The sequence below is a fragment of the Carassius auratus genome, chromosome 41, assembly GCF_003368295.1.
Source record: "Carassius auratus strain Wakin chromosome 41, ASM336829v1, whole genome shotgun sequence".
Taxonomy (NCBI): domain Eukaryota; kingdom Metazoa; phylum Chordata; class Actinopteri; order Cypriniformes; family Cyprinidae; genus Carassius; species Carassius auratus.
This window is the reverse complement of record NC_039283.1, coordinates 4,518,170-4,540,555: the sequence shown is the minus strand read 5'-3', so window position 1 is coordinate 4,540,555 and position 22,386 is coordinate 4,518,170. Positions and strand designations below refer to the sequence as shown.

Sequence of the window (22,386 nt, the reverse complement as noted above, 5' to 3'; positions counted from 1 at the left end):
AGATCTGGAGTGAAACCACATTGAATCAAAACCTTTATTTTGAAGCGAGCTTTATTCGACTTTCGACAAAGGCTGCCGCACAAGCTTGATATATGACTGTGATATGCAGTATCTAATTAAATATTAAAAATTGAATTAAAGTGATATATTATAAGTGTGATACGATATGTGTATTTATTTCGAAAATATTGAAATAATAGAGTTGTAGTGTTAATTTAATCAGGCACATGTTTAGCCAGACTATTTTCTCAACAGAGGTTGATGGACCCCTAATGGCTCAACAGTTGCTAGAGTGATTACAGAGACAATTTATGGTGATTATTTGTGGTGAGTCAAATAAACTTATCTAAAGTATTAGTTCGTATTTGTATTTAAGCTGAGTAAATGATTTTGTGCAATGGAATTAATCGCTGATAATTATGTCTGCGTATAGCCACGATTATGCATACTGAGCTTGTATATACAAAACAGAGCTGCTGTTGTAAATCATTAAAGGAACTGATTTTTTAAAATGATAACGTTACTGATTGGAATGGTCGTGCTTGTGAAGTTTTAGTTAAACGCATAATTGATGCTGTAGAAAACTGTCAGGAACAAACATTGCTTATTTTGTTTGGTGATATTTGTTATGCCTCTTTTTTTATATAGATTTTATTTTGTGAATAACTTGTGAAAAGAAATTAAGATTATGTTTTTTTGAAAGCAAAAAAGGCAAGATGATTTCTAGAAAGTTCCGCACAAAATTGACAAAAAGAAGCCAAAAGCAGGCAATGCAACAAATGTCAGCTTCAGATCAAAAGCTATCAATTTACCAGTGCAGCTTAAGCATGCGGATTCAAGGCAAACAGCACACAGACAGCTTGACATTAAGGTACATAAAACACACGATGTCACAATTTCCAATGACCATCATCTTTCTATGGTTCATTGTAGGGGTGTAAATATACATAAATATTGAGAAATGCATCAATCAAATGACTAACAATGTGCTGTATTAATGCAACATAATATTGTTAACATGCATCTTTATGTTGACACTTTTATGTTAGCCACATCTGCATTGTTCCACAACTAGAGTAGCTGGATACATAATTAGCAATTTTCAGAGTTGCATTAAGTATTAATGTTACATTTTTTAATTAAAAATGTAATGTTGAATGAAAAAGGCACATATAGTCAATTTTGTATCGCTGACTTTTTTTTTCCTTAAATCACCCCTCCATTCTCTCACTATCTTAGGATCTGTTGTCCAAGCTACACCACATGAACAGTAACATAAAGCAGGCAGCTCTGGTGGGTTTGCGGGAGTTGCTGTCAGCTCAGCCTTCTATGATTGAGCTGCATGCATCAGCGGTACTTTCTGAGGTGGTGGCACTTTTCACTGACAAAGACGGTTTTGTGCGAGAAGCTGCAGTGCGTCTGCTGCATTTCATCACTCAGTGTATCCCCGCAGAACGGGTGGCTCCCTTCTTCCCCCTGCTCAGCACTCACCTCACTTGTGCCATGGCCCACATCTCAGAAGCCATCCAGGAAGATGCTCTCCGGGTCCTGGATGTGTTGCTGGAGCATTGTCCTGGACTTCTCTCTCAGAGAATTCTGAGGAATTCTGACAAATTTTCTAGAACTCATTTCCCAAAAGTGAAAAGCTGGAACAGGGAAGGATAAATCTGGGAAAGGGGGCTTTGCTCTGACTATCAGTACAAATCACTCTGTGACAGCACAGCAATGGAGACTCACTGTGCTGCTCAGGTATTGCATCCCAGAAATATGATAAATAAAATTCAGTCCTTTCTAGGGCTGGGCGATATGGAGCAAAAAATATATCTCGATATATTTTGCTATATCTCGATATGCGATATATATCTCGATATCTTTACAGGAAAAATAACCCCCCTAAAACTACTGCAAAAACAAATATGCCAAATATTACATGTTTAGGGCCCTATGAAACGTTTTATTTTTTTCTTCACCATATGCTTTATTGTTACCTAATTCTGTGTTTTAGCATGTGTAATTATTTAAATGCATAAAAACAACTTGATTAGTTTTAAAAAATCTTAAAATAGCCTTATGTGAAATTTTTTCCCTTCAGGAATTCTGTGTATTTACATTTTTCTGGTTGTCAAATGAAGGCATAAAACATTTATTTAATTTATCTTTTAATTATTTAAAATTAATCAAACTTTATTTTTTGGTAAACAAAGGGGATTTACTATTAAAAATAAAACATGGAAGAAATGTTGTGTGATTATTCCTTAAAAAAATATGTTCATTTCATTTTAATAATAGTAGTAGTGGGCTATGTACATTTCTGCCAAATACTTTTATTTTGACGGGTTTCCCTTTACAGTTCTGTGTATGTGATATTACAGTCTACATATTACAGTGACTCTCGGTGCAGTTCTGGACATGTTCCTCATGTGTTCACGTCTTTATCAGTGATAGGAAAGACGCTGAAATCAGCGCGAGCATCACGCGCTTCCGTGTGTTTAATGAATGAAGACGCGCTATTCTGCGCCATTCGTTAACACAGACACACAGAACATGCAGGATTCATATTTAAATAGACTTTTCTGGGTTAATATTTGCAGATATTAGTCTATATCGCGATTTGATTTAAGTGCATGACCTACTTTTGATAATTCATTCAAAATTTAACCAATTCCGTGACATTCCGCGTTAAACTGTAAATACCGTTTTTATGACTGGATTCCGTCCGCGTTTTCTGCATCGCGGAAATCATTGGGCACTACGTTAGACATCTGCCTTCTGTTCGTCCTACGCCTTAAAACCAAAGTATCTCCATATAATGGAGCCAGTTGTCCTTTTGTTTTTAGACTTAGTTTTTTAGACTAGTTCTCTACACGCGAAGGGAGTGGGGACAAAAGCAAGGAGGCGGGGGCGAGCGAGCGGGGGCGAGCACAGCACAGAGAAGGCAAAGAAGCAAAGTGGCGGAATCAGAATTAAATATAAACAACATATCGATATATACGATATGTCAAAATCCATATCGTGTTAAAAAAATATCTCGATATATTTTAAATATCGAGATATCGCCCACCCCTAGTCCTTTCTCCCCATTCTTTCTGTGTAGTTTGCTATGTAATAATTTTTTCATATTATGTGGCTCGGTGACACCTGTAGATGTGAGTTGGGAGGAGCATGTCTTTGGGAAAGCCTGGAATGGATCCAAGTGTTTGAAAATTCTGGAGCCATTCCCCGACCCACACACACACACGGCTTAGGTATGTTTAATTGTTACAGTAAATGATTGACATTTTTCTCTTTACATTCTAAATATGTCCTCCATATACATGTAGACTGTCTGAATATTGCCTTAAAGTTATTTGTTTATATCAGAAGTGCCAAACTAGGGCCTGATGACATTTGATTTGGCTTGCTGTGCAGTAAAAATACATTTCTAATGTATCAATTTCTAATTAATATTTCAGTTTTAGCATTTAATCAATTTATTTTTGCATTGTAAATGTAGAGAATATGTAGAATTTCAATGCTCTTTGAGATGCTACTCTTCACTCTTAGTGAACAGAAAATAATGGCAAGGTTTAAGCTGTGGTACACCAACAAGCATAGTGTATACTGCAAAGTAAGTTTTTAGTATTATATTTAAATAATAAATGAAGGGAACCAGGGTTAGCCATTTTCTCCTAACCCTTATAGTTAAAGGTTTGATGTAATGAAACTTTTTTTTTATTGATTTTGGCTTTTCGTGTTGAAAAGTTTGGGTACCTCTGGTTTATATAGTTAAGTAAGAACCTCTATAGCTAGCTGTGTTTTTTTTTTTTAATAGAAAAGGGCTTGTTCAATACCAAAAGATTGTCTTCAGTACAATACCAGCAACTGATAATTTGGCAACAATTAAACACTCTTATGTGAAAAGTGAAATTAAACTAGAGCAGACAGTAGATTCTCAAAATTAAACAAATTTATGATTAATCTCATAATATTTTTGTATTTAATAGGTTAATATTGGTGATCTTACATTTGCAACACAGGATTTTGTTCATCATCCCATTTGGATTTGATGTATCATAAATTACAGAATAAAACAGAATGTCACACTCCCAAAACAATGTCATCATAGCCAGGTAACAAGATTTGCACAACATTATCATACTGCTTTGCTTTTTTTAGTACCATTATATCCCTGAGGCATTATAGGCTTTTCAATTTGATCATAAGACAGAAAGGCCATGTGTTAACAGCACTTGTTCTATTGGTTTTATGCAGGCTGGACTCTAAGGCAGGAGCTGAAATGAATAAAGAACTCTGCTCGAGACCCTTCAGGGCTTTTCAGGAACTCTGGTGCCTCTGTTGCTGGAGATCTGGGTGAAGAAGACAGGTGGAGATCATGTGCAGACAGACAGTGGTCACCTGCTCTCAGCGGAGGCCATGGCTCTTATGTTCCAGATCCTCACTATACTGCAGTTACTTAGAAGACTGGTTCAGACCAATCAGGGTATTTATTAGGGAGACATTGTCCAATGGCGGCAAGCTGAGCTCAGAGAACCTGGCAGCCTTACTGGAGGTGGTGTGGAGGATGATTGTCACCCAGCGCAGCCGTGGTGAGGCTGATTTTCTTTACGGCAGACAAACTTTTTAATTTCTTTAGCTGAATTTAAAATGTGTGTGTGTTTTCAGTGGTGACAGATGATCTCCTGCAGGCTATGTGTGTTCAGTACCAGCAGAGGAACCTGGCTGTGAGGGTCCGCTCTTTGCTGCTGCGCTTTTTCAGTCAGCTCTACATTCAAGAGCATCAGAACCACCCTCATCGCCCGGTATGTGCCCACCACTCATTTTTTTTAATCTGGTCTTGGTGCCTGATCTGTCCCATTTCTTCTAACATCAATGTTTCTGGCCTTTCTGGTTATTTTATTTCTATGCACACACTACAGTTCAAAAGATTGGGGTAAATAAGATAAAGAGAAAAGATGAAAAGTGATTGCAAAGACATTTATAATGTTACAAAAGTTTTCTATTTTAAATACGATTTCGAAATGTTTTGAATATGAAAATGCTATGTAACATTTTAACAGCTCATTGTCTCTGCATATTTATTTTTTCTTAGTTTTACCAGTTTTGTCTGAGTTTGTTTGTGAACTCGATTAAAGACTCCCCCAGACTCTTTATATTATTTGAGTCTAGAAATGCACATTGTGACAATAGGAAGTGTCTGAACCCTCCCTCTCTTTCAGGAGCAGGGTTCAGGCCTCTGGCTGGCGTCACTGCCACAGGAATCCTCAGCTCTCAGCACAACTTCTAGAGACGATCCATCCAGCTGCCGCGAGGGGCAGTCAAGACCTTCTGCAGAGTCTTCAGAAAAATGGCTGCAGTATTTATGGTAATAATATATACTCGTATACACCAACATCTGTTTAGCATACTCTCTCAATACTATAATGTGTGTGTGCTTGGGGAGAGGCTTGTGTAAGGGATCGGGCGGTAGTGAGGTCGAACATTAGAGTGGTGGCATCTCCGGTTCTGAGTGTGATATAAGCTCGCTGTAGTTTTGTGTTTCGGGAGCACAGCGCTCCCTTTGTGTGTGTTAGCGCTCATGACATCAGCAGCATGCGTCAGCAGCTAATAATGTCTGTCTGTCTGTGATCACTGACAGGACAAACCTATTACTCCTGTTCTCACAGACATTCATTCATTCCTTCACTGTTGAGCTTTAGCAGCTACATAAATCTGTCACTAGGGGGAGCTCTTTCCTCTCTCTAGTTTCACATTCAGCTCTATGATATTAACATTTCTCTGTTTATTTTTCATCTATGTGACACTGTTTTCCTGTTTAATACTGTAAAGCTAGTCTGGCCACCCTGCTAATACGCACCATACACCTGAGGTATGAGGGTTATGACACATCATCGTGCACTAATGCAATCCTGAAGTCTGCTGCCAGTGTTCCACTCTGGGGCATCAGAGATCTAGTTTCTCAGGGTTGAAAAGCCAGGGGGAAAGAACAGTGTGTGGTATTGTTATGAAACATACTAGAAAGCTGTTTCATTATCTACAGGGGCAGCCGTCTTCAAACGTAACATCCTAACAAAATGGGAAACTAGTAAATTACAGGTTCTCAAACTTATTTTGTATTGCTGAATACATAATATTTTTAATTAAAGTAGCACCTATATACCACCCTCCACACACACTCCCATTTTTATGTAGTTCTCATGAGTCATGCAGTACTAAACATCATACTTGCTAAAATGGAAAAATATGTGCATCAGTGTATGTTTGACTGAGACTGGTAATGCGTGTGCAGCTCGGCCCCTGGAGGGGAGGATCTGTCTGCATCTGACTGATATGTTTAAATGTGACTCTACGACTGCCGAGAGGAGACAGAGTTTTCACTGCTAATAGAATCAAACAATTGAACCAATCAGAGACAGCCAAGCGCTGTGCGGCATGATCAGAGGATGGCCAATTCTTCCACTTAACTCTGATTGGCCGTGACCGCTAGTCATTAATCGTGATTGGCCATAATGAGGTGGAACAGAGCCACGAGTCACTGCGCAGTGATGCAGAGGTCATACTGCAGTAAGTTTATTATATTCAGACTTATCTCTGACTTTAGTATGCTCAACACTTCTTTTTGTTAGTTTTTTTTGTTTAGTTTGCACCGTTTTTTTGTCAAGAAGGTTTTCAAAAATGTTGTTTATAGTGAGAGTGCTTTTAGGAAAGGATAAGGGATGGGCATTTTGAGTGGTGGTGTTGTTGTTGTTGAATAATTAAACTAAGTAATTGATTTAATTGAAAAAGGTAGAAAGGCAATAAATGTGCAAAATGTAAAACAAAACAAATGAATTACAAATCTATAGTGTTTTCTTTTGCATCAAGTTTCAGCTTTAATATATGCTTTTATTTAATTTATAATATGTTTTTAAAAAACACTTACAAAAAGTAAAGTTATTGTTAATGATTAAAATTCAGTAATGGAATAAAAAAAAAAGCTGGAATAAAATATTAGAAAAAAAATGAAAAGAAATGTTGCCTTGGCCACTAACTGAAATAAAATGAAAGCACTAAAAATGTTAATGCACAAATTGGAATAAAAAAAAAAAAAAAAAAAAATAAATAAATAAATAAATGTTAATGGCAACAGTACAAAACAAAATGTCAAACTTAAAATTAAAAAAGTCAAAATAAAATGACTTAATACAAAATATTAATCAACAAGTAATCAACAGTCTGGTACTTGATCATGGATGACTGACAGAATATTCTTTTGTGAATTCCTCTGCATGCTGAGGGCCTTAGGGTGTGTGTCTGCATGTGTGTGTGTGTCTTTGTGACATGCTGTGTCCCCATTGCTTTTCTTATAGTCACTAGCCTAAAGCCACTCTTTTATTTGTGATTTCTCCTCAAATCCTAATGGGAGCAATGTTTGAGAACACACTGAGTGTGTGACTTTGAGTCCCCACGTGATGTGTGTGAGTGTATTTCAGATGCACTACCTTTCCTCTGGCCTCTCTGTTTGCTCACAAGAGCAAGACTTTATTAAATGTGCTCGAACACCTACAGAGGGCAGTATTACTCTGTTGATGAGACATTGAACAATCATCAAGTACAGAATCACACCAAAATTCCAAAACAAATGTTACGGCAAGTGAATTCACACCGACTGCACTTTTGACAAATCTGGCCCTGCAACAGGATTCCTTTGCGATAAGTGAAGCATCACCTAAGGCTGCTTTTGTTCATGGTTGAACTGCGTGACATGCTGTTAAGAGAGCCAATCCTTAGAACAACATGAACCGAACATTCTGTCGTTCACAAGAATTAAGCTTTGATATTCACATCAGCGAAACGACTAACTGAATGGTGGCTTCAGAAAGTGTTGCTAAACTTAGACAAGAATGGCTAATAGTATGGTGAGTATGTGTGTGTGTGTGTGTGGTTGGCACATAATAAACAGTAGCTTTTTTTCCCTTTGTGCATCTTTCTGTATGTGTGTGTGTCTGTCTGTCTGGCTTCTTTTTACTAATGGGCTGATGGGAAATGAGCCAATCAGTATGTTTTAAGGAAATCCAGCACATGCTCATTCCACAATCACAAGATAAATTAAATCAAAACAAGTAAAAGATCAGATATTCATTCACTTTATTGGCCTCGAGACTGATCCACATCTATAAGAGAGAATCATAAGACCGCGTGGATTGTCCTTGAATAGTTTTAACACAGGCACACACTGGTTCTTTCTGATTTCTTTCTCAGAAAAGTGCGAGTATAAAATGGTCACTTCTGACAGTTTCTTGCCATCAAGTTCCCACTGAAGCCTTGAACACGCATAAAGAAGCAATCCAGAAACATTACTTCTTATTAATGATAATAGGTGCCCTACTTATTTCTGATAGCTGTGCTTAAAAAAGTAATCCCTTTTTTTAACAATTAGAAAGTTCAAAAGAACAGCATTTATTTAAAATAAAACTAGATTTAACAATGTCAACATCTTTACTTTCACTTTTAGTCAATTTAATGCATCTTTGCAGAATAACATTATTTTGAATAAAAATCGATGAATATTAATGTCAGTGTTTTTCTGGATGCTAAGCATGCACCAGTATTAATATTTTAGCTAGTTCATAACTGATAAATAGTGGATATTTAAAAGCTTTTTTTTTTTTTTAAAGTGTAGTTTGATTCAATAGGTGGAGTTTTAAGGTGTTAAAGGTGGAGTTATTGTGCAAAAAAAAAAAAAAAACCTCTGGGGGTTTAGTTTGGGGAATCTCTTAAAATCTTCTTAAGGAACAGTAAGTGTTGTCTGTCATATTGTGAGGATGACCCCAGTGTTTCTTTAATACTGTGAGTGTTCTCATTCGCTGAAGGTGAGTGTGTTTGCAGTGGGAGTTTGATTTCAAAGGAAATGAAGGAGCTCAGATGGCCAGTATTTTTAGACTGACATTTTCACCACACACACACACACACACACACACACACACTCAGGTACAGTGTGATATGTGTAACGGGAGAGCGGATCAGTGCCGGACCACTGCTCAGTAATGCGTGTGTGCTTCCTCGCAGGTCTCCTCTGAGTGGCTGGTCGAGCAGTTCACAGGATGTGCCGGTGAAGGATGTAGATAACCTCAGTTTCTTTTTCACCACACTAACAGGTGCGCACACACACACTTCAAATTCAATGATATGAGTACCGACAGCATACTTGATATTGATGAAGTGGTGTTCCCATGATCCCATGCTTCAGGTTTCTCCTTTGAGATGCTGCAGGCCCTTCAGGACACAGATGAAGACGGCCTGATGCTCTCCTCCTCCCTCTGGCCCCTCAGTGTATTTGCTACACCACTGGGATATAGTGGAGGTATCTCTCTCTCTCTCTTTTATCTGCCAGTCCTTTTCTCCACCTCAATCATTCCATCAATTGTGTTATGTCAGTTGTTCTGCTGTCAAACGCTGGCTTATGTTTCTAATCCTGTTGTCATCTGCTCTGTCCCCTGTGAGCGTCTCTCTTATCTGCCCTGTCAGTTAGTCTGGCTTGTGTCAATCATTTGGTTGCTTTAGTGTCAGTCTGTTTGTCTGTTTTCTGTTAGTTAGATGCATTTTCATTGCACATTGTTTTCACCTGGCACAAAACCACATTTTCTAGCATGGAAAAAAATGTCTGTTACAGTTAATTACATATATGAATGTTTTCTGAGAAAAGAGCCCAAATTAGAACATGAAGAAATATAATTCAAAGACATCACATTATTTTAGAAGATAAAATCATTGAAATTTTGTTTTATTTAGTTTTTTTTTTTTTTTTGTAAGAGGCTGTCAAAGTGTTATTTAATTTCCTAAATGAATTGAACTTGAATGTTTCCCAAAACCATTGCATTTGTTCCATTCTCTTGCAAAAACGTGTAACTTAAAGCTTAGAGCCAAGAACTTTAATATGTAATTTACATACCAGGCAGATGGCATGGTAAAATGCATTGATATTTGTGTTTATTTTTCTATTTAATCACACTAAATTAATGTGTTAAAATCATAAATTACAACTCTAATAGCACAAATGCTTTAAAGTGACATTTTCAGGAGGAAAAACTGACTTAAAAAAAAAAAAAATGTTTTACTTTTTTTATACATGTGAAAGCTAGACGAACATTAACAGGAAACAGCAATGCAGTGTTTTTCTGCTGAATTTTTTTGTTCGCACAATTTTTTTTCCCCCACATATAGAGAAATTTCTTGCAAATGCATCCAATTTTTCTTGCGTGCACATGAAATTTCTTTCTTTTTTTGTTTTTTTTTTGCAAGTGTAGAATAAAAACCAAGCAGTGTTGTTGCACGTTGTGAAAGAGATATGAATCAGTCGTGCTGTTCACCTGAATCACACCCATGGTGTTTTATGCCAACCATGTGCATTTTTGAACTTCTACCAAGAAGCAGGTGTTCGCTTGATTCTCTGCAGGACCTCTTGGGTTCTTATTCAAAATACAAGTGTGTTTAGTTTCCCCCCTGGAGACCGCCAGTTCGTTGAGCAGGGGGAGGTTTATCGCATCGTACCGGTGCATGTGTCTCCATATTTCAATAAGGGCTGGTTATCAGAGTGCTCCTGGCTAAAGCAAATGCTAATGCCAGCCAGCGGACACCATCACCGCCTGACATTTTACACGGAAATTAAAACCCAACAAAACCACACCCTCAGGCCAGGGGCTGACTCTCCCTGCCCCCCTCGCTTTACTACACACACCCAGCTAATTCCTCTGTGCAATTTTCTCTGGACTTTCATTTTTTGTGTCCAAGTCAATCAGACAGTAGAGGTGTAGAGGGATGGCTGGCATCACTGTTGATACGGTAATGAGGAGCGACGGGGGAGATGATGCCAGCAGGTGAGGTTGATGGAGAATAATGGGCCTTAATGAGAAAAAAAGAGCCTGTTTCCCTCCCTCCTCACACATTTAATTAGAAATTATATTTAACGCTGCACAAAAACTCATTCAGCACTTTGGCTAAATGAAAGTTTTGGTACAAGTTAATTGTACTTTCAACCTTGTGGGAAAAAAATTGAGATTCAGTATTTTTGAAAATAATACTTTTTAAGTTAATAGAAAAGAATCACCCCCTTTACAATAATCACATTTTGTTGCTTTGTAGCCTGGACACAGTTTCTGTTTTATCCAGCTGTGTTAACTCAAAAGATCTCTGGGAGAAAGTTGTGAACAGGCACAAGTCAGGAGATGGATACAAAAAAATTCAAAAGCTTTATCTATGCCTAGAAGCACTGTGAATTCTGTTATTAAGAAGTGAATGGTATTTGGTACAACACAGACCCTCCCTGGATCAGGACGTTGATCCAAATTGGATGAAAGATTCAGGAGGAAACTGGTCAGAGAGGAGACCAAGAGTCCTACAGCAACTCTGAAGCAGTTGCAGGAATTTATGACAAAGAGTGGTCAATGTGTGCATGTGACAACAGTATCACAAATTCTCCACAAACGTGGTTTGTATGAGAGGGTTGCAAGAAAAAAGCCACTCCTCAAGAATATGCATTCACGACTGAGCTCTGCCAAGATGCAGCTTGAAGATTCTGAGGCAGATGAGACTAAAATTTAATTATTTGGCCTCAACACCAAAGGATATGTTTGGCAGAAATGCACCACAGCTCAGCATCCAGATAACAACATTCCTACAGTAACATATGGAGGTGGTGATCTCCTGTTATGGGGTGCTTCTCTGCAGCAGGGACTGGATGGGGCAAAATACTGCTGCAAAACCTGCTACACTCAGCCAGAAAGTTGTCAATGGGAATAATGTTTACTTTCCAACATGACAATGGCCAAAAGCACACAGCAAAACTGATCTCACAGTGGTTGAAGGAGAACAAGGTGAATGTCCTTGCACAGCCTGATCAGAGCCCAGACTTAAACCCCACTGAAAATGAGTGCAGTCCACAAACACTCACCATCACATTTAACTGAACTTGAGCAGTTCTGCAGAGAAGAGGAGGCAAATATTAGTAGAGATGCATCCCAACAGACTAAAGACTGTAATTAAAGCAAAAAGTGTTTGAACAAAATACTGACATGAGTGGGTGATCCTTTTTCCAACTTCTTTTTAAAAAAATGTTTTATTACATTTTCTTTTTATATTATTTTAAATATAAATATTTTATATTATACATTAGCATCGCTGAAATATGAAACACCATGTAAAGACATTTATATATTTATTTAGTGGTAACTTAATTTTTAGCACTTTTTTTTCTTTACAGTTTTGCTGAGAAATCCTAATGTGCTAAAGCATAAAAAATGTGCTAAAAGACTGTGAAATCCCTATTGGGATTTCATATCACACTCTTAAAGAAAATTCTCACTTACTGTTTCTCAGATATATAGCTTGGCAATTAGCATCAGATGAAGTTTAAGTGTGTTTGTGTGTGTGTGTGTGTGTGTGTGTGTGTGAGAGAGCGAGAGCGTATGGCTGCTGGGGGTCCATTCCTTTATTGCGAATCAGGTGTCTCTAATCTAAAGCATGTGTAATGTGTTCCTAACACTGTTAGCCTGATTAATGTCTGATAATAACCTGCTCTGAATGGCATTCCGCTCGGCCTTCATCTGTTTAATCTAATCTGCTCTAATGCTATTAGTACTATTAGATTTCTCACACACATACACTCACACACTTATTTATTGTTAGTGCTCATAAAACATCAGTTCAGAGAGTGGCAGGGCATCGCAAATCTGTCCATTGTCAACTTCCATTACGTGAGACCGGCCATAGTGGCGAGGTACAAACCTTTGAGCCTGTCACTGTATATGTGTGTGTGTGTGTGGTGATATAGGATTCTTTGTTCTCTGCAGACTTCTGGGACCAGGGATTTATTTTTGTCATCCTTAAACCATGTGTGTATGTGTGTGTCAGATGTTAAGGTGTTGTGGTGTACAGCACTGTGCAAAAGTCTTAGACCACTAGTATTTTCACCAACAAAAAAATGGTTTTAAGTTATGTTTTGTTGTAGTGTGTCAGTAGTAAATATCAGTTTACATTTCCAAACATTATTTTTGCCATTAATTGTAATAATCCAGTGATATTCTTGTTTGCACAAGGAGTCTGACAACAGCCAGTGCTCCACACAGAGATCTGATCTCATCATCATCGGTCTGTCTGGAATAGCATTAAGAAACAGAACAAACTGAGACAGACTCAATCCAGAAGAACTCTGGCAATGTCTCCAAAACACTTAAAAATGCTTATAAACCATACAGCATGAGTATTTTTGAGAAAGTAAAAATGCAAAAAAGTTTCCTGTTAGGTGTAGAGTTGGTGTAGGGCCATAGAATATACAGTTTGTACAGTATAAAACCATTACGCCTATGGGATGTCCCCACTTTTCACAAAAAACAAACGTGTGTTTATATATACAGTGGGGCTCGAATGTTTGGGCACCCTTTGCAGAATCTGTGAAAATGGGGGGGTTAAAACTTTTGAACATGATGAAGATGGCCAAATATGTCTTATTTTGTTGAAATATAATTTTTTTCCATTTAGTTCTGCCCTTCGTAAGCAACAGAAGATACTTGTATGTTTCCCGGTACACAAAATAAGTACAATTTACCTTGATCTTCAAATTCCACAAGTTTTCACCCCCAGCTCTTAATGCATCTTGTTTCCTTCTGGAGCATCAGTGAATGTTTGAATCTTATTAAATAGTTGTGTTTGAGTCCCTCAAATGTCCTCAGTCTGAAAAGATGCATCTCAAAATCATAAAGTCACTGCTGGAAAGGGTTCAAATATGCAAAGATGCTGGAAATCTGAAGAATCTGCAGGACCTTAAAGATTTTTCTGAAGAACGCTGCTCAGTTTAACTGTTCAGAACAAACAAGGGACTCATGCACAACCATCACAAAACAGAAAGACAGCCGAGGATCATCAGGTGACAGAACAAAGTATTAAGAACCAAGGGTTCCCAAACTTTTGAGGGTTTTTTTTTTAATAATTTCAGCAATTTTTTTGTCTCGTGGACTAAATGTTAATATCTTTTATGTACAATATCTTACTCAGGACAGTACTAAATAAAATATAACATGCATTTAGTATGATCTCTCTTGTTTCATATTCATTCACTACACACAGACTGATATATTTCAAATGTTTATTTCTTGTAATTTTGATGATTATAACTGACAACTAAGGAAAATCCCAAATTTAGTATCTCAGAAAATTAGAAAATTACTTAAGACTAAAACAAAGAAAGGATTTTTAGAAATCTTGGCCAAATGAAAAGTATGAACATGAAAAGTATGAGCATGCACAGTTGGAGAATGAAAACTGCATCTTCATAAAGTTGGTCAGCAGTAGGAAGCATGAAGTGCTCTAAAAGGTCCCAGTATACGGCTGTGTTGACCTTGGACCTCAGAAAACACAGTGGACCAACACCAGCAGATGACATGGCACCCCAAACCATCACTGACTGTGGAAACTTTACACTGGACCTCAAGCAACGTGGATTGTGTGCCTTTTTATAAAAACTGCACATTTAGGCAGAATTTGGAAGCGCTTAGAGCTGCATTTACTCTGCAGTGTGGAGACTTCATTTATCTGCACAGCTCATAAACATCTGCACTGTGTTTGTAGGAGGTGTGCCACTGCCTGGACACTCTAGGATCTTGTGCACAGTGTTTTGATGTGATACAGAACGCCATCATTAAGAATCTGGTGAGTGTGTGAACGTGTGTTTTTCTGCTGAATGTTTTGCATACGAGTGGGCAGTGGAGCAAGGGACTGTTTGTGGTGACACTCTCTTCATGTCTGCAGTGTGGACTCGTGGTGGTGCCAGACTGTGTGTGTGCAGCAATTTTAAGGTGTGTTCCCCGGTTACTGGATGTCAACTTCCTGCCCAGCGACACACTCCTCCACTTCCTGTCTGACTGTTGCCTGAGCATGCTCAATCTGCTGCTACAACTGGAGCAGAGCACCCGCAAGAGGTGTGCTCACAAACACGCACACCCACACACTCACAAATATTTGCATAGAGTAACATTTAAACACCACAAAGTGTTCACGAAGAAAGACTGTTTGATAATACAGCATACAAGAGAAGTTCGAAACAAGACTGGGGAAAGTCCGAAAAGGGTTATTCTCATGAAGAAAGCAAAACAAAAACATTTCAAAATAAAGTTTGATGCTCCTAAAAACTGTTTATTCAGTAGGACACATTTCGCAATATTTAAGTCACTTTTTCAAAACTCTTCTCACAGTTTTCTTTACTGGATTTCAGCTTGGCACATTCGTAAATTTCACATCCAGAATGCACAAAAACTACCAAAACACTTCATACGTGATTCGAATGAAGTAATTCTTCCATAACATTACCAATGGTTGTCAACCGACCAACAAACACACTTTAACCCAGACAACACTGATATAAAAACAATAACACGCAATGTTTTCTTCTCTAAAATGTCTTTACAAAACTAATGTTTAGAATTAACTGCAACGTATGTTACATGGTCAATATTTACATTACAGTACAAAATTATTACTACGTTTCGTATTACTACGTATTATTACTACGATTGGTCAACTAACATAGTCAGGTTTGATTGGTTGTTCCGCACACACCTCCACGGTAAACTATACGTTAGCATCTGTTTGGGGTGAATTATGTCTTATTCCTCTCATCGCGAAGCAAACAGTAAAATAAAAAAACTTGAACAGTCTCGCTGCTTTTTCTTCTGTGTGTGTGTATTCAAACCGCGCGCTTCAGTTTGAATCTGAATAGCGCGATCAACGCGTGGGGGGGGGGGTCACATTAGATATAAGGAAGGGAGACATGAAAAGCAGAAATCGCGTTGTTTTCATATGGATTACTTTATCACAGAATATCTGTTTTCGGCATTACTTGTTTAGTTTTAAAGTAGACATGTCAAGCTTTCTATAGATATCTCTCTCATGTCTCTTCGTTGAGTATTCACGGAGTTACACTTCATTTTAATGACGTGTTTGTAAATGAAGATCAGAGCAGACAGGCTGCAGACAGCACACATACTGATAAGATGCTCGGGAGAAAACAGACACATAACTTCATAATCATACTTCGCATTGTGATTCGGAGATGCTCGTTGTTCTAAATAAAGTTGGTAATGAACCATCTTTTATGGCCAAACGCTTTGAAAATCCCACTGTACTCACCAAGATTAGAAAAGCAGTCATCAGTGAAATGTTGTGAACACAACAAAAGGGATTTGTTGTACTGCTCTGGTATTGTGGTAAACACGAATTTTAGCCATTGGTTCTTCTGATTTTCATTCTTTGGCAGTGAAAATAAAACAAACTTGCCATTACAATTAAAAACACACCGTCTCCTCGACATGATGCTATCACACCAACCAGAGCGTCTGTGTGGGGGGTGGGGCAGGTCCCGTTTCTCCCAAGACGGCAGGCGGAGATTATTATGCAAAGTGTCCTAGTGACGTACATAGAGATGGGCAAAAGATTTGAAATCTATAACGACTCGTTTCAGCGATTCAGAGTCGACTCCTTACTTTAGAAGCCAATAACTTTATAAATCGTGTACTTTTTGGTTTAATTATTTGCACATTGTTTACACAGATGGACAGCTACATCATACACTGTAATACAGGTAATTTTTGATTTCCCATCTTTGTGGCTCTTTAAGTTTAACAGCTTTTTAAAAGAATATGTAAATATATGCAAATTGTCCAGTAGGTACAAAGAGTTTTGTCTGGGTTGTGTCCGAGTATGAAAAGAATGATCCACGGTTGTGCTTAGTTTTGAAAAAGTGAAGTTACGAGAAGTGTGTTAATTACAGTAAAGAAATAATATTGAAATAATATATTTATGTAATTAACAATGTAATATCATAATATAAGTTCTATTAATTACATTTTATCACCGTATATCACAAAGTATAGCACATAGTTACAAAGAAATATGATCTAGAGTTGTCCAAAAAAAAAGTTTGTTTGTCAAAACGTATGTTTGTCTGTCTCACCGTCAGGGATGCCGTGTGGGAGGCGTGTTTTGCCGTCTTGAGCGTGGTACCGAGGCTGCTGCGACTACTCTTGCAGTCTTTTTGTGTGTGTGACCTTTGTGAGGAAGAGCTCCCCGTATTGGCACAGATCCTGTCATTACTTCTTCAGCATACTCAATTACGCAACCACATGATGGCCAACGGCAGTCTGCTGCGACATATCATACAAGACTTAATGGTACACAGACAAATATGGCTCCTCAAGAACCTTAAAGGGTTAGTTCGCCCAAAAATGAAAATTATGTTATTAATAACTCACCCTTATGCTGTTCCAAACATGTGAGGCCTCCTTTTATCTTCTGAACACAGTTTAAGATATTTTAGATTTAGTCCGAGAGCTCTCAGTCCCTCCATTGAAGCTGTGTGTACGGTATACTGTCCATGTCCAGAAAGGTAAGAAAAACATCATCAAAGTAGTCCATGTGACATCAGAGGGTCCGTTGGAATTTTTTGAAGCATCGCCAATACATTTTGGTTCAAAAATAGCAAAAACGACGACTTTATTCAGCATTGTCTTCTCTTCCGTGTCTGTGTGAGAGAGAGTTCAAATCAAAGCAGCTGGATTTCTGGTTCGCGAACGAATCATTCAGTTCACCAAATCGAACTGAATCGTTTTAAATGGTTCGCATCTCTAATACGCATTAATCCACAAATGACTTAAGCTGTTAACTTGTTTAATGTGGCTGACACTCCCTCTGAGTTCAAACAAACCAATATCCCGGAGTAATTCATGTACTCAAACAGTACATTGACTGAACTGCTGTGATGAACACCGAGCCGAGCCAGATAACGAACAATAGACTGACTCATTTGAAGTCATTTGTGGATTAATGCGTATTAGAGATGCGAACCGTTTAAAGCGATTCAGTTCGATTTGGTGAACTGAATGATTCGTTCGCGAACCGGAAATCCAGCTGCTTTGATTTGAACTCTCTCTCTCACACAGACACGGAAGAGAAGACAATGCTGAATAAAGTCCTAGTTTTTGCTATTTTTGGACCAAAATGTATTTTTGATGCTTCAAAAAATTCCAACGGACCCTCTGATGTCACATGGACTACTTTGATGATGTTTTTCTTACCTTTCTGGACATGGACAGTATACCGTACACACAGCTTCAATGGAGGGACTGAGAGCTCTCTGACTAAATCTAAAATATCTTAAACTGTGTTCTGAAGATAAAAGGAGGCCTTACATGTTTGGAACAGCGTAAGGGTGAGTTATTAATGACATAATTTTCATTTTTGGGCGAACTAACCCTTTAAGGCCCGTCAGAATATGCTTATGACTGCATATATCCATTATGCATTATGTTTACCCTAACTTAAAACAGATTTTATAATACTATGTGCCTTGAAATTGAGCTGCCGATACCGTCCTGAGTGTCGTGCTTCTGTTTTCACAGCATTTCTATGGTGGAGAGACTCGAGAGCAGTGGCTGACTGACTTGCTGTACTTTTACAATGTGATACTGTCTGGTCACTGGACCAACATCGGCATGAGGGACATCTATTAATCACTGACTCTTATAGTGTTCATTTTTGTTCTTTCTTCGATTTTTACACATTTTGTACAAAATAAATAAAATACATCTTGTGATAATGAGTTGATAACGCTCTTTCATTGTTCAAAAACATTTATTAATACAGACCTGGAGAGGGATTTTTTTCCATAACATTGTTTTTGTCTGGTAATCAACAGAAATGTAAGTGCTGTGAAATAATGCGGCATTTACTCAAAGCAGCTGGAACACAGACATCTGCTGTTTTAAAGTTTCTAAAGGAATCTTGAATTTAAAAATGGGAACAAATCGGTTACAGGGTTGTTGATTTTTTTTTTTCACTACTGTTTAAAATTTGGGAATGGTACGATTCTTTTTAAAGAAATTAATACTTTTAATACTTGACAATAAATCTGTATTTATAAAAGATTGATATTTCAAATACATTTTTTTAAGGATCCTGAAAAAAAAAAACATATTGCACCCCAAAGTTTTGAATCTTAGCGTATGTTTTACTAATTTAAAAAAAGTATTATAGACAAAGTCTGTGCGGCAACAGTACCTGCAACTATGGAAAGATCGGCAGCAAAATCTTTCACTTTTTAACATATAAATTACTAAATAATATATTAATAATAAAAAGAGTACAATGATTTATAGTGATAGATAAAACATTAATAATCCAACCCGCTCAATAAATAGGGGTGTGGCGATAGAGTATAAGAATACAATGTCTAGATCTGCCTTGTGACATCTCGACTGAAGAGTATTAACACGGTGGTCTCCCATGCAGGTGGTCTTGTGCAAGTCCTATGTCACCATTATGACAGGTATATGACCTGTTGCTGACAGAATGAAAGGTTATCTTATATAGTTGTTGTGTTTGTGGTTTTAACCTCTAACCTTATGCAATAAAAATCACTGGCAGATTTCATATGTAAAAGCTTAATAATACGGACCACGTGAGTTTACTGTACCTTATGCAATAGATTCTATAAACATCAAATGAGTTTAAGTGCATCATCCCTGCATTGCTTAAGCAAAGATTTGATTCCTAGAAATCCAAGGATGTTTGTGTTTCAGTTCTTCGTTCTGTTCTGACCGCTTTGACTGCCAGCACTGGATGGCCTTAGATGGTAAGAGTATTGCTTCGCCTGACTTAAAGTATCCACCAAGCTCACACACTCGACGGCGCTCACTGGGAAAAACACACACAAAAAAGATGTCACATACAACATAAAAGAACTCGAGCGGTGATTATGAACCCAAGTACTCACACTGTTTGTTTGTTTTAAGTGACAGATCCAGCAGCGCTTGACTTTGGCTCTGTGGTTTAAGCACTGCAGCCTGCAAAGAGGGCCCTCTTTTGGACGGGGTGCTGCTGCCTAAATTGAATAAAACAGCACTTTATTGGTTTGGACATGGTCACATGCACATTTATTTTAATTTTTTTTACTTGAATGGATCAATATTACCACGTTAACGTCACGACTGATACTAGACTAGAGCTGTTAAAATAACAAGATTTACACAGTTTGGTATCAAGCGTGCAGGTGTGTGTGAGCGTGTGTCCATCTGGCAGGGGCGGACAGGGCGAGGGGAGGGAGGTCTGCGTGTGTGAGCGAGAGGAGACAGCTCGACATTCCGTCTGACAGCAATGAACTTTTCAAAGCGTTGTGACTGTCAGGGAGGAGCGGGGAGGGGAACAAGTGTCCGTGTGTATATATGTGTGTGTGTGTTTGAGAACGAGAGTGTCTCTGGCCTGCTCAGCCATCATCACCTGTTCATGTCTGCTGAAGGTCAGTTGCGTTAACTGGGCCGAAACTCCACCTTATCAGCTAATATGAAAGACGGAGGGGTGTCTGTGTCACAACGTCACGTAAAAACATAACACCCCTCTAATAATCTTATAAGTGATGCTTGCCTTACTTTTTAATTGAACTCTGGCCGCTTATGCTACTGACATGAATCAAACACTTAGATCATGTGGCTAATTAAGGAAAGGTATCCTATAACTTGTACAAGCGAACAGATGTATGATTAAGTAAAAAAATTTTTTATCATATTTGGAAAAATATATAAAATATACGATACAGTTCACATTTTTAGGATTGGTAATATTTGGTCATTCATTTTTTTGTTGTTGAAAGAAGTCTCATGCTCACCAAGGCTGCATTAATTTGATATGCCATAAAAACGTGTGTGTGCACACACAAACACAAACACACACACACACACACACACACACACGCATATATATATAAAATTATGTTTAAGAATATATTCCTGGTATATCATACAGTATATTCTTAGTATAATATATATATATATATATATATATATATATTCCTAGACAGTTCTAGAAATACATCACTCACCATATATATTTTGCAGCACAGAGCTCTTTTTCCCTACATTCCGGGTGGGAGGAGCTTGAACGTCAGAAGTTTTGTGATGGGTGTGGTCATAAGAGATAGGCCACCCCCATAGTAGCTGAATCAACAGGGATGTGACTTCAGCAGACTCCGCCCCTTTCCCTGTCTTGCACAGTAATTTATGAAGACGACCCCGAATACAAGACCTGAATGGAAAAACAAAATGTTAAGCTTTCCTGCGACAACATATTAAAGATGTACAATCAAACAAACAAACCACTTGTTTTAAAAACAAGTTTTAAAAACAGCCCTGAAGTGAGCTCTATGGTTGTTAATCAGTGGTTTATGCTTTTGTTGATGTCATCTGTTTGCGACACCCGATGAAAATTCCACCAATCAGAGAGTCGCAGGGAGTAAATCACGCCATCAAGTTGGTCTACTTACACTCTCAAACAAAAATTTAATATTTATGCTTTTTAAATACTTGAAACCAATGAAAAAGCTGCCAGGCAGTAATGAATTGAGTAAAAAAAAAAAGAAGAAAAAAAAGACATCAGTACCTCCTCCATGCTCTCTGTATCACAATGGCAGCTTGGTTTTTACTATGTATGCTGTCTCTCTTCTTTTCTTTCTCTTTGTCAACTTGTTTTTTTCTTGTTCTGCCCATCCACCTCTCTTTGTCTTTTTCCTTCCCTGTACATTTCTGTTTCTCTCTGCCAGCCTGTTTATCCCCCTCAGTCCTTGATCTAGAATCCTTATCTCTGTGCGTCTCTCTTTCTGCTCGTCTCTCTTTTTGTCGTGTGACAGAGGTGGAGTTGGAGATGTTAGATTTGTGCTCTGATGCTGGCTTGTTCCCCATGGATGCTGACCTACAAATGCTGTCTGTCGGTGGCTCTGTGGATTGTGGTGTAGCCAGGGCCGCTTGTTTTAAATGGGCCCCTGTAGTCCTGGGTCTGTTATGTGCTGCTGATTTGGGCGTTGTGGTGGTTTCTATGTGGCCTGATGCAACACGGGCCCCTGAGATGACCGGTTTGGCACTGCCTGGTCGACTTGAGCCAGCGGGGGATCGGCGCTCATATGTGGACCCACATCCCACGGATATGCATGTGTCTAGGCTGTGAGTTTCCATCACACACTCCTCCTCTACAGTGCTTGAACACTTCCTGGTGCTCAGTGGGGTCACCGTGAGACCAGAGGTTGCCAGAGAGAGAGAGGCCTCTGGTGTTTCAGCATCTCTCGTTCTGCGCTCTGACAGAGAAACAAAAGAACTGGTGTAAAAAGTGTGTATACAAATTATAGTATTTATAAAATATAAAAATAAGATTAAACAAAATATTAAAATTACACAAAAAGATAAAAATGAATTAATAAATCTGATTACAATAAATTAATAATAAAAAAATATTTAAATAAATAAAATGTGCAACCTACTAAATCGTTTCCAATTAATATATTACACATATTTATAATACAATTTAAATATTTATAATACA

The 22,386-nt window shown here is 38.0% G+C and overlaps 1 protein-coding gene and 1 pseudogene across 4 annotated transcripts in view; one reads left to right on the top strand and one right to left on the bottom strand.

Annotated features, from left to right (window-relative positions):
• Positions 1-18,621, top strand: LOC113059851 (testis-expressed protein 10 homolog; annotated as a pseudogene).
• Positions 18,622-18,635: 14 nt separating this feature from the next.
• Positions 18,636-22,386, bottom strand: part of invs (inversin) — a 36,292-nt gene continuing 32,541 nt past the window's right edge. For 3 of the 4 annotated variants that reach the window (XM_026228481.1, XM_026228484.1, XM_026228483.1), the window contains 4 exons: positions 21,454-22,141; positions 20,897-21,099; positions 19,796-19,903; positions 18,636-19,716 (listed from right to left, as the gene is read on the bottom strand). In XM_026228481.1, the coding sequence (XP_026084266.1) occupies positions 19,598-19,716; positions 19,796-19,903; positions 20,897-21,099; positions 21,454-22,141 (1,118 nt within the window). In that variant the 3' untranslated portion in view covers positions 18,636-19,597. The remainder of the gene's footprint in view (positions 19,717-19,795; positions 19,904-20,896; positions 21,100-21,453; positions 22,142-22,386) is intronic. The other variant, XM_026228482.1, reaches the window with a different exon arrangement.